The following is a 13,260-nucleotide window of genomic DNA, read 5'->3' on the forward strand; positions in this document are numbered from 1 at the left end:
TTCTGAGGAAAAAAAATAGTATACCTTGCTTAAATAAGAATTCCCCAGTAAGCATATTATATAAAAGATTTCCCATGTTATTTTATTAAGTTTTCTTTCTCTCATTAAAACTTTTTAAAAGTCTAATGAAGAACACATACTTACAAAGCCGTATTACACAACTACAGTACTGTTAATTAAATAAAGCAGCCCAGTATAGTTGTAAACATTTTAAATGTAGTAAACAAGACTTGGCATGTCTTTTCTCCCCAAAACTTGCCATTATAATGCTCTTTCCATAAATAATTATCCTTTCTGGAAAAGTTTTCTGGTATATTTTAGTCTTTAAAAGTATTACACTGAAATAATATGTGAAAAGATTTAGTCATGGCAATTTCACTGAAGCTTTTATTGCCTCTGTTGGTAATATGACAGGGATGTAAGAAACACAATTGAACTTACAGAGATATGCAGATGATAGTCACTAAAGATAATCTTGATCTCAAGTATTTTTATATGTGGGCACTTCTAATTTTATACACTTTACTATTTAAAAAGCATTACATTGTAAAATGTGTACCTGTTTTGACATTTGGCAAAAAGGAAACTGTACCTGTGGTTCAGTTTAAAACAAAGAATCAGCATGGGGAGTTTACCAGAATGAAGACTGAAACACTAATGAATTAAAGCAATTCAAGTTGTGTGTGTGTGTGTGTGCGTGTGTGTGTGTGAGCATGTGTGTCTCTTTCAACCTGTCAATCTCTCTCTTTCACACACACGCACACGCACACGGCCATTATGTGTAAGCATTTTTTAGTACAAAATATTCCCTGTAACCAGACATGTATCCTCAGAATAACCACACCACATTAAATCAGTCTTCTCTTTTCAGCCCTAGTAATAGTATTGTTTAATTCTAAGATGCCATCATAGAGTTAACAACCTTAACTTTTATGCTACATGATTATATTCAAAGCTTTATGTATTTTTCTGTTTATAATTACATAGTAATTATAAATGTTTAGTACCAAACTGATGACAAACACTATTTTGTTGAAAAGGTCTTGCATTTAAAAGGAAAAGTCTGTAAAACCCAAGGCATTAGGCCACGAATCAATATCAGACTTTTATGAAAAACAATTTATATTGGGGAAAAAAAGCTAATCGGATCTCATTTCAAAACACAGCATACCGGAATTAATTAATCAATTCAAAAACAATACCATAACTCAAAATCTTCAAGACAGGAAACAAAATAGTACATTTATATATATATATATCTTTTAAAAATTTTTCATAATTGAAGTTCCTCTTAGTATTTACAAATATGAAATCAGGAAATACTGAAAGCAGCAGGATTCTTCTTTTTTCTTTTCTTTTTTTAATAACCAATTCCAGTAACCTGAATAGAAATTTTCAAAATTTTCTTTTGATAGAATCATATTCTTGAATTAAAGTTATGATTAGAATATTAATATATATGGGGAAAGCTTTCTAGTCAATTTCAAAATCGTAAATAAAAAGTAGTTTTAATATATCATTGTTTCTTAAAATCATTTCCGCATATACCTTATAATGTACTGCTATTCTGAAGTACATACCTTTGATAATTTCAACATTAGAACTTAGAGTGCCTGGATACACCAAGCAAAATCTACTCCTGCTAAAAACCAGTCATCCAATATCAGAAATTTTACATTTTTTAACCTGCCTTATAGAAATGTTTAAGAAAGCAATAAACCCTTCTTCACAGGTCAAGAAGTGAACAAAGAAATGAGCATTTTCAGCATGAAAGCAGTTCATGGGTCTTGTAATGAAGGGAAAAAAAAGAAACATACAAGACAGAGTGCTGCTTTGATGTGAAAACTGAGCTAATCTGAGTGAAACAAAGAACAGTAAAAATTAAATAATTTACGAAAATAGAAGCCAGATTGGTACTTTGCATCAAGTGCATGCCTGCTTGAAAATCTTTGCTCCTGAAATATTTGGCAACCACAGTGATTAGCAGTTAAAGCAACTTCAACAAAATAAGAAGTCATCAAAAATGGACTATTTGTCTGAAAGAGCAGTACCTATAAGAATTGAACTTTATGGCTCATTACAACCATTTTCAAAATTTAATTCCTACTATCTTCTTATAAATTAAGAGAATTTCATTTGTGTTCCATAGTGCGCTGACCAAAAAAACCCCAAAAAACAAAAATAAACCCTCATGCCTAAATTTAGAATATTGTATTATGTAGCAATCTAAAACATTCAAAACAAATTAAATAGTTTAACTTACTCGACAGGCATATCAGCGTTTCAAAATCATAATGAAATCCAATTATGGAGTGCATAATGTAGACAGGAGTAGAATCTAACATTATGCAGATGTTTTTCTAAATAAAACCCCCTGTAAGACAACTATATATAAACATGGGTAAGATAAGTGCAGACTAGATCTGTGGAACCTTCTGAAATCGAGGGTCTAAAACACAGTAAAATTTTGGGTAGGCACACCAAGTTATCCTAAAAATTTTTCACGTTGGTTATTTTGACTTTTTTTTCAACAGATACTCTACTCACGTTAACAATACATGTGATTTGCCAGGAAAAAAAAAAATCCCCCCATACCAAAACAACATTCCAGATCTGGTACACTTAAATATATCACTCTCACTGGAAGTGCTATCAGCATAGTCTTTGCAACTAGCCCAAAGCATATATTTAAGAAGTTTTTATAAATTGTGATGTTCACATGTTTAATTCTTATGCCAAACTGTTTTCTGATGAAGACAGCATTGTGCTTTATGCAAGAATGGAAACTTCAAAATAATCACCATAAAGCTTCTAAGACTTATGGGAGAATAAACTAGGATGGTCCACAGATATAAGATGAAATCCACAATGTTGGAATAATAAATGTTTAGAGCGGCCCAGACTAGAAGACAAGCCCAAACCACCATTAGAAGAATGAAATACGATATGGTCCAAGATGTATCCTTAAAGTTTTGTCTCAACCCTCAGTCTGAATTGTGAGGATTGATCTTCAGTTCAGTCCAGCCAGCAGAAATTGACTGTGCAATTTTCCATTGTATTTATTGTACAGACTATGTACATTCTAGAAGGTTCCTTTAGTGCTACACTGTTGTACTTTTTGTCCCAGCAATTTGAGGGCGTGCAAATTCCACAAAGTCATCAATAAGAACAGGCCATGCTCCTGTGGGGGGGGGGGAGGGGGGCGGGGATGGGAGAAAGGAAAGAAAGAAAAGCAGAAATAAGGCTAACATTTTAATAGAATCCTTTATTTTTTTAAAATATCTTCCCCATAATTGTTAAAGTATGTCATTATAAGTATTCCCACTGATAGGACTTCCAAATTTCTAGCTCTTTAGAGTTTCTACCTAGAGTATTCCTTTCTCTCTTCTCTATTATTCCAATACTTGATAATTCCTTGAATGATAAAAAAATAACCCTTCTGGTAACTAATAATATTATGGTTTTCTGAAGGCCACTGAAGCCAGGCCACTGAAGTAATTTGGTCAAATCTGACCTTGATATGATGACATGCTGCCAGTGCTGCTGAAAGCACAGTAGGTTGGAGTTAATCTTTTTTTGCACTTTGTGGCAATCTTACAAAGGAAATTAACAGCAAGGATCAAACTCTAACCTATTTCATGATAATAAATTACTAAAGGATTTTAAATTACATATGCGCATGCCTCTATACATGCCTCTTCTCTATGCCAACCTCCAAATAGGAAGTTCTTCACTTTTGTGTAAGGTCTAACAGAAAGCACAATTATCAATTATCAGTCATTTCTCACTTCTTAAAGAAGACAATACATGACAATGAAAACAAAGATAAGGAAATAACATTATCTTTGGTTACATTAAGTAGTTCCAGGACACTTTTAAGGAGACCAAGGTTACTAGAGATTTTTCAAAAAATACCTCTGCCTATTCAACAATATCAAAAAAAAAAAAATCCTGCTAATTCTCAAGGGGAACTAGGTAAGTATGCGTGAAGAAACAAATGTAAATCACTGCCAGTTCCAGAAAAACAAAAGCACATGTCCTGATAGTGGATGGCAAAATCATCCTTATACATACATGAAGAAACAGCAGAAAAGCATTCAATCAGTGAATATTTACTGAATGCCAAGAGTACTACAGTAGGAAACTAAAGTCCGTTTCCATTTGGACAAGGTCACTAAACTTAAGGAGTTTACAATCAAGTTCACAGACAAAACAAACAGACAACAACAAAAAATACATATACAAGTACTATAAAAGTACATTAAGAAAAGAATAGGTTCTTAAAGTAAACTGAAAATCTAAAACATGGATGAAAAGTACTCATGCCTTTCTGGAAGACATGAATACACAGAATTGGTATTTAAGGAAACAATGCAGATTGGTAAAGAGGATGAAGGCATTTCATACATTCAGAAGAGCACAAATAAAAGCTCAGAAGAAGGAAATTAACTCTAAGAAAAACAGAAGTAGACAAGAAGTTCAAGACTGTGTGATAAAAGAAGACAAATTTTTCAAAAAACTGATAGAGCAAAATGTTCATTACCTTCTTCATCATAATTAGACATGTCATCTGCAATCATTGTACTGAAGTCTAAAAGAAGATTCCAAGTATCTTTTGGTATTGATCGTTTATGATGTTCCTATTAAAAAAAAAAAGCATCCAAATCACTAAAAAGAGTTTCAAAAAAACAGTCCAGATGATACCAAATACAAGAATGCAAAACAACCTATGTAATAAAACTCTGGAAATCAAATTTTTCATTCTATGTCCATTACATGCTCTGAAATGAGTTAGTTATGCTTTAAAATGTTAATTTATCTTCAAACAAAGCAAAAGTTTAGAGAAAACACCGAACTGCAGAAAATATGAACTTACCAACAAAAATTTATTCCATAAGTCTAAGAATTTAAATCTTCCATTAAGCACTAAATTCCAGTAGGCAATGGCCATTTCTAGATCTGTAATATTAAAAATAAATTATATACTTCAAATGTCAGGAATATTTGTCCCTGAAAAAAAAAAAACACCAGGTAAGACAAAAGATAGCCTTTAAAAAAAAAAAAAAAAGGCTCGTGTCCTGAATACTTACATAATAAAAATTTCCTATAGAGTTAAGTCCAAGCTTTGTATCCTGCTTCCATCACAAATGAATGGTGCCTTCAGGGCAAGAAGGATATCACTTACCTCATAAGGGGTTTCTGAAGTTTAAATAAGATAACGTAGGTAAGCATGTTTGACTAGCTCATAAGTATTCAAATATTAATGTACACCAGTATTTCCTGACCTCAGCACTTTTGACATTTTGGGGCAGATAATTTTTTGTTGTGGGAAGCTGTCCTGTGCATTACAGCACTAGCAGCATCCCTGGCCTCTATCCACTAGATGCCAGTAGCAGTTCTGCCCCATCCCCAGTGGTGACAACCAAAAGTATCTCCACATATTGACAAAGGTCCCCTGGGAGGCAAAACTGCCCCCAGCTGTAAATCACTGAGGTACACCTATAAGCTGTAATGCAAAGAATTACTACCCACAATCCTAACCAATCTTACGCTCCAAGTTGTTGGCTGACTGATCCTCAAGGAGACCATTAAGAATATTAAAAATTTAAAATTAATAATAAACTAAGATTTGTCTTTTTAAAAGTCTGATGAAGAGGATATAAATGACTATTTAACTGGTTTTGGAGCCGATAAGGATAAAGAAGCAATATTACCACATGACAAAAAACTATATCTGTCATAACAACAGAGAGAAAGAACTATGATCTCTTTCAAAGAACTAAAGTAGTTAGGTCAAGCTTTCATGAGTAAATTTACATTTCCAGGTCAGGAAAAATTACATCCCAAGTAACTTAAAAGTCCTTTTAGATATGATCTCCAAACTACTCTGGATAATCTGAGGAATCATGAAAGACTAGGAAAGACTCCAAAAAGACTCACATCCTACCTGAAAAAACACATATAGGACATAGGCAAAAAATCCCCCATCTTCACTAGACCCTAACCTCTTCAAGGATAGGGACTACATATCCCCAAACTAGCAGAATGAAACACACAGTAGGCATTCAGAAACTGCTGAATGAACAAGTTTCCTTGGAAAAGGTGCCTCTTCTCCCATCCAAGGTTAAGCCCCTAACACCATTATTATGGATCCAATATGCCATCCTGCCTTTTCAAGGAATCTGGTCTACTGATTAATTTTCTTCTCTCCCTGTATCTTCAACTTTGCCCTGTCTTCCAGCTTTCCCCTCCACAAAGGAACACGCTCAAGTTATCACCTATCTTTAATAAATCTTTCTTGTATCTCTCCATTCCCTTACAAGCTACCCTCTTTCTCCTTCCCTTCACAGATCATCTTGAGAGAGTACATGAGTCTTCTACTTTTATTTTTAATGTGCTCATGAAAACATGTCTGAAAGTCCAGTTCAGATCCCCATGTTTTAAGAGAACTAGAAATATGACAACAACCCCTAACTAATCACAATTCCTTTTTAATCTTTGCAGTCTTTAAAGCTCTATACCAAATATTCCTTCCAGGTTCTTTAATTTTATTCTTTTCTTTACCAACCAAACATATAATTGTCTAGCTTAAGTGCAGTAAGATCGCTCTTATTAGCATGTATAGTAGGATTTGCTGTTATTAGCATGCTTAATGATATCCTTCTTCACTTCAAATGCATTAAATTTATGAGAACTAAGCTTATTACTAGTGTTAGCATTTTTTTCCCTTTTCAATTAATTTTTAGAAAATAAGGATGAGAAACAATGAAATATTCAAATAACTGTAAACCATGAGACACCTATAAAGGCCCATTTCTCAGCTGATATACTAACCTAAGAATCTTACAAGAATAGGAGTGTACATATATGATGTTTGAAAGTTCAGGTAGTTAAAAGAACTTTTTGTAATCTACATTCATTGTCCAATTTCCTCACCTACCACACATTTTAATTCTATAAACTAGTGTCCACCTCCGTCACTCACCCCACTGAAAGTAATCTCTGAAGGGTCACCAAGCCCTTCTGGTTGCCAAATAAACCTTTAAGTCCTTAATTTACTTGGCTCTCTGCCGTATTTGACAAAACTGAGTACACCTCCTGGATGGAACTGTCGCTTCTCTCAGCTTTAATGGTATCACTCTATTGATTTTCCTCTGTCCTCTCTGGCCTTATTTTCTTTTACTGCTCCTCTTCCTCCATTTCTCCATTAAATGTTGATGTTCTATAACACTGTACGTCAGCAATAACCACCTCTACTTCTCTCAGTAGATTTTTCAAACCTTTACCTTTTTTCAAGTTATATGCTCAAACCATCTCTAACAAGTCCTAAATCTGAAACTGCTCTTTCTATATTCTAGATTCTTACATCTAATTGCCTAAGGACATCTTCAACTGGATATCCACAAACAACTCAAATTCAACAGGGCTCAAACTGAACTACAGACCTACCATTTTCTTTTCTCTCAATGAATGTCATCACCCTACAGTGTTTCTCAATGAAACACAATTTTTCATTGTAAGGAAATGAAGTCCTATGCACTGCAGGTCATTTAGCAGACCCCTAATCCCAGTAGAAGCCCTCAGTCGTTACAACAATACCAAAAATACCCCCCCCACATTTCCAAATATCCCCAAATGGGGGTTAAGACTAACTTCCTCATCACACTTTCAATCAAAGCTTTCTCATTTTGGCTTCTAAGCACCTTTTAAATCTCTCTCTTTTCTCCATCCCTTGCTAGGGCCTACGCTAGGGGCCTCTTCATGTCTAGCTAAATCACTGCAACAGCTTCATAACCAATTTCTCTTCCTCTAGTTCTGCCTCCACACCTTTTAAAGGACCACACTGCTTTCAGATGGACCTTTCAGGCATATAAATTTGGTTTCACTTCCATGTTAAAATTCTTCAATGATTAAAACAATGAGATACCACTACACACCTTTTGGAAGGGCCAAAATCCAAAACACTGACAACACCAAATGCTGGCGAGGATGTGAAGCAACAGGAGCTCTCATTCATTGCTGGTGGGAATGCAAAATAGTACAGCCACTTTGGAACAGTTTGGCAGTTTCTTACAAAACTAAACATACGCTTACCATGTGATCCAGCAATCACACTCCTGGGTATTTTCCCAAATGAACTGAAAACTTATATCCACACAAAAACCTGCACATGGATGTTTACAGAAGTCATAACTGCCAAAACTTGGAAGCAACCAAGATGTCCTTTAGTAGGTAGACAGATATATAAACTGTGGTACATCCAGATGAAGAAAAATTATTCAGTGCCAAAATGAAATGAGCTTTCAAGCCATGAAAAGATACGGAGGAAAACAAATGCATAATAATATTATTAAGTGAAGAAGTCAATCTGCAAAGGCTACATACTGCATGATTCCAACTATATGACATTCTGGAAAAGGCAAAGCTATGGAGAGAGTAAAAAGATCAGTGGTTGCCAGGGGTTAGGAGGGAGGAAAGGATGAACAGGCAGAGCACAGAGGTTTATTAGGGAGAGTGAAACTTCTCTGTATGAAGATATTATGGTGGATACATGTCATTATACATTTGTCCAAACTCATAGAATGTACAACATTAACAGTGAACCCTAGGGGAGGGATAAATTAGGAGTATGGGATTAAGATATACACACTACTATATATGGAGTAGAGAACCAACAAGGACCTACTGTATAGCACAGGGAACTATACTCAATATCTTGTAATAACCTATAATGGAAAAGAATCTTATATGTATCCCGTATATATATAACTGTATTACTTTGCTATACACCAGAAACTAACACAACATTGTACATCAACTATATTTCAATAAAATTTAAAAAAGAAAAAAAGAGTGAACCCTACCGTGAAGTTGAACTTTGGATGATAATGATGTGTCAATGTAGGTACAACTGTAACAAATGTACCATTCTGGTGGGGATTTGATAATGGGAGAAGCTATGCAGTGTGGGGGAAGGGAGTAGTTGGGAAATCTCTGTACCTTCTGCTCAATTTTGCTGTAAATCTAAAGCAGTTCAAAAAATAAAGTCTATTAACTTTTTTAAAATCTGCAATATTTCCTACTGCCTTCAGATAAAAATCTACATTTCTAGTCAAATGAACTTACTTGCAGTTTCTCAAAGGTGCTATGTCTCTCACCTCTAAGCAACTGAACTTGCTAATCTCTCCACATTAGAGATGTCTTCTTTTTCTTTTGGCTTTGAAAACATATATTCATTCTTCAAGGCTCAAAAATTATAATCTTTCTGAAGACTTTGCAAACTCACCCAGACAGACTTAAGATGTTCCTAACTCTATGCTCTCAGAGTAACCAGCCAATAAATGTTTTTGGATGAAACAGGAATATTCAAAAAGATTAATGTTATTATTAGGAGCTGAAACACATAAGATTAAGTTGTACAGGGATAAAATGTCAATTGCCACAAGCATATGAAAAACTGCCCTTTAGGGAATTCCCTGGTGGTCCAGTGGTTAGGATTCAGCACTCTCACTGCCAGGGCCCCAGGTTCAATCCCTGGTCAGGGAACTAAAATCCCATAAGCCGCACGGTACGGCCACACACACACACACACACACACACACACACAAACGGAAAGGAGGGGAGGGGGGAGGGGAGGGGGGGAGGGGAGGGGAGGGGAGGGGAGGGGGGGAAAGGAAGGAAAGCTGCCCTTTAGTTAGAAATGTCTGAGTGACAAAGGAATAGCCCAGCTAGAGAGAAGTGGTTTAATATAGTAGTTTAGCTTCTTAAATCTCAACTCCACCACTAATTAAGTAGCCTCCGGCAACTAAGTTCACCTCTTGGTAATTCAGTTTAAAAAAAAGATAACAGTATCTACCCTCACAGGGTTGTTGTAATAATTAAACAAGTGAATACACCTAAAACATTGGAACAGTGCCTGGTAAATAACGTGTCCTTACTATTACTATTGTTTATTTTTAATAATTTTTAAAATTATTATTATAGATTCTGAAGCAGTATTGGAAAGAGAACAAAGTCAATAATAATGTAACAAGAAGCAACAACAGCAGTTAGAATAAACAGAAGGATAACACAGAGAAAAAGATACAAGCAAGTCTTAATAATAGTATTACCTAAAATTGAGATACTTGCAGAATGAATCCTTAAGCCCTTATAATAAAATTAAAAATGCAAACAGAGATAATCCCAGTGTCATTCTTTCAGACTGAATCAACAAGGGCAATGTGTTTCATAAAAGATGATCAATTGAGTGACATATGAATATGGAAATGAATTGAGACTGGATCCAAAAACCATCCCTAAGGGGAACAAAATGTTGCCAACTCACTAGGGAGGATGAATGGGGATTTAAAATCCTATTCACAAAGTCTTAATTTACCTAAAGATATCTATAGTTAGCACAGCATAATATAATAAAAAGAATATAAAATGTGGAATCAGAAGATCTGAGGCTGAGTCCCAATTCTACCAACTCTAAAGTTATGTGACCTTAATAAGTCAGGCTCTCTGACCATGAGTTTCCTCATTTTTATGACAAAGAGGTTTTTTACTTAGCTCCAAGGGCTGTTATGAGAAACAAATGGGATTACGTAAATGAAAATACACATTAAAAACACTCTATAAAATTATTTCTGAATATTAAATGAATGTTTAACAAGTAATGTTAAAAATGTTTAAATCAACTGCACAGGTAATAACATTCTAGCTGAACCACAACAGTTCATAAGAAAATAACCTACAGACTTTAAGAAAGTTCAGGACGGTCCTAAAAATACCATGGCTGTAAAAAACAAATGTAATTTTTGAACAAATTAATAGAATGAACAGTCTCGCAAAAAATAACGGATCCATAGTATTCTACATTAAATAGCCTCCTTCTGGAGTATTATGTTCAGCTTTACGAACTCTATTTTGAGAGAAACTGAGAAATTGGGAATGTTATCTAGGGGTGACAGCAACGGAATAACAAAGGTCTTCTCAAATGAAGAACAGTTAAAATTTGGAATGCTGACCTGAAAAAAAGGAGAAGGGATAAATGAGAAAAAAAATGGTTAGACTTCCTTTGTGCTGCAGCAAAGGTCAAATAAGAACAATGGTAAAAGTTATAAAGACAAAGGAAGAGTATTCTGTGATAAGAATGGACCACTTTCTAAAACAATGTGTGTTCAATCCCTGCCCTGTATATTCAAACATAAAAGCCATATGAGCATCAGGTACAGGTGTTACTTTGCATAGGTTAGATTTAACACAGGACTTATGAAATTCCTTTCAAATTTAAGATTCAGAAGACCATCAGAAATGGCAGGTGACTGAAGCAGATGGTGACAGAGGAAGTACCCTATCCTGGTGTCACAAGAAATAAGGTTATAGAAAATGAGAAAATATGGAAAACACCAGCTCTCATTAGAATTAGCACAGCTATTTATAAATAAACCGCAGTGCTGTCACTGTCGCTCTTTGCCAATTTGTTTGGGCCTCACCTCCTCTCCTACGATCTCCTAATTCCTTTCTGCCAAATTTTATAATTTAAGAGCCCTGTGAACCCTTAGAAAGGCTGTCAAGAAAACTGTTTTCTTTTTAATTAAGTTCTTCAACTAAGCAAGTCATTACATTTCCTGACACCCAATACCAATGCAAAACAAAAAGAGAAATTATGATTTGTCTTTTATTACATTTTTTTCTTTTTTTTAAATTAAGACTTTTTTAGTTTTAGGTTTATGGAAAAACTGAGCAGAAAGTACAGAGTTCCCATATACCTTTACCCCATCTTCCCCCCATTTCCACTATTTTTAAGATACTGTTTTAGTGTGGTATGTTTCTTATAACTGATAAGCCAATATTATTAACTAAAGTCCAGTATTTTACATCAGGGCTCACTCTGTGCTGTATATTCTATGGTTCAGGGCTTTTTTTAAAACAACTTCTAAATTGTGGTTAAATACACATAAAATGTATCATCTTAACCATTTTTCAGTGTACAGTTCAGTAGTGTTAGTTACATTCATGGTGTTGTACAATGAATCTCCAGAACTCTTCGTCTTACAAAACAGAAACTCTATACCCATTAAACAATGTTACATTTTTCTTAAGCTCAATACTTACTACATAATAGAATAAAACGTAATTTTAAAATCGAATCCTTCAGCACAATATTTTTCTCAACTTTTCCTGTAATCTAAAATTCCAATTTACCATCATATTGATATATCAAACAGCTATAAAAATGTTAATTTTGCTTTATCTTCACCAAATATAATAAAAACTAAGATTCAATATCAAGACTACATAGTCACCCAAAAACATCATTTATTTTGTGCTCTAGTAAGGGGTAGGGTTATAACTAAGGAATAGGTTCAGCCCCTTTAAATCAACACTTGAGATTCAAAACATTTTCTCTAATGGTATCAAAACATTGTGCTACATTTCTAAACACAAAGAAATAATTCTTTTAGTATATACATGTAAGTTCAAAGACGTTAATTGTTTTTTTGTGTGTTTTTTGCGGTACGCGGGCCTCTCACTGTTGTGGCCTCTCCCGTTGCGGAGCACAGGCTCCAGACACGCAGGCTCAGCGGCCATGGCTCACGGGCCCAGCCGCTCCGTGGCATGTGGGATCCTCCTGGACCGGGGCATGAACCCGTGTCCCCTGCATCGGCAGGCGGACTCTCAACCACTGCGCCACCAGGGAAGCCCCCGTTAATTGGTTTTTATTTGTGGGAAGAAAAGAGGAGACTAGAAAAACTAGCCCAGTTAACTTGTGGCCACAGATACAAGATAGAGAAACTAACACTAGGTATCCCAGCTTATTTTGCAAAATGAAGAATTTTCCTGTAAGAATAAGATGCAACCTAAATTAATTGGAAAGGAGACTTCATTATTTCGAATACTGCTTAATAGGTATTTTAGAAATCTTAATTCAGTCACATTTAGTCACTCTTTAGGCCAATTCTCAAATACAAATGTTGTATATTCATCCCTTCTACTAGCTTTCAGTCACTTCCTCCAGTCTAATTCCTAGTCACATAATCCTTTTCTCAAAGCTTTTTTTCTAATCTAAAATATAAAGAATGATTGGTACAGGGGCTTCCCTGGTGGCGCAGTGGTTGAGAATCTGCCTGCCAATGCAGGGGACACGGGTTCGAGCCCTGGTCTGGGAGGATCCCACATGCCCTGGAGCGACTAGGCCCGTGAGCCACAATTACTCAGCCTGCGCGTCTGGAGACTGTGCTCCACAACAAGAGAGGCCGCCAGAGTGAAAGT

The 13,260-nt window shown here is 35.2% G+C and overlaps 1 protein-coding gene across 2 annotated transcripts in view; it reads right to left on the reverse strand.

The window, feature by feature from the left end:
- Nucleotides 1-711: 711 nt before the first annotated feature.
- DCUN1D1 (defective in cullin neddylation 1 domain containing 1) overlaps nt 712-13,260 on the reverse strand; it is a 30,624-nt gene continuing 18,075 nt past the window's right edge. For both annotated transcript variants that reach the window (XM_079922206.1, XM_079922207.1), the window contains exons 5-7: nt 4,877-4,959; nt 4,544-4,640; nt 712-3,181 (exon numbers count right to left, since the gene is read on the reverse strand). In XM_079922206.1, coding sequence (XP_079778332.1) covers nt 3,102-3,181; nt 4,544-4,640; nt 4,877-4,959 — 260 coding nt within the window. In that variant the 3' untranslated portion in view covers nt 712-3,101. The remainder of the gene's footprint in view (nt 3,182-4,543; nt 4,641-4,876; nt 4,960-13,260) is intronic.

The sequence above is a fragment of the Stenella coeruleoalba genome, assembly GCF_951394435.1.
Source record: "Stenella coeruleoalba genome assembly, chromosome: 5".
Lineage (NCBI taxonomy): Eukaryota > Metazoa > Chordata > Mammalia > Artiodactyla > Delphinidae > Stenella > Stenella coeruleoalba.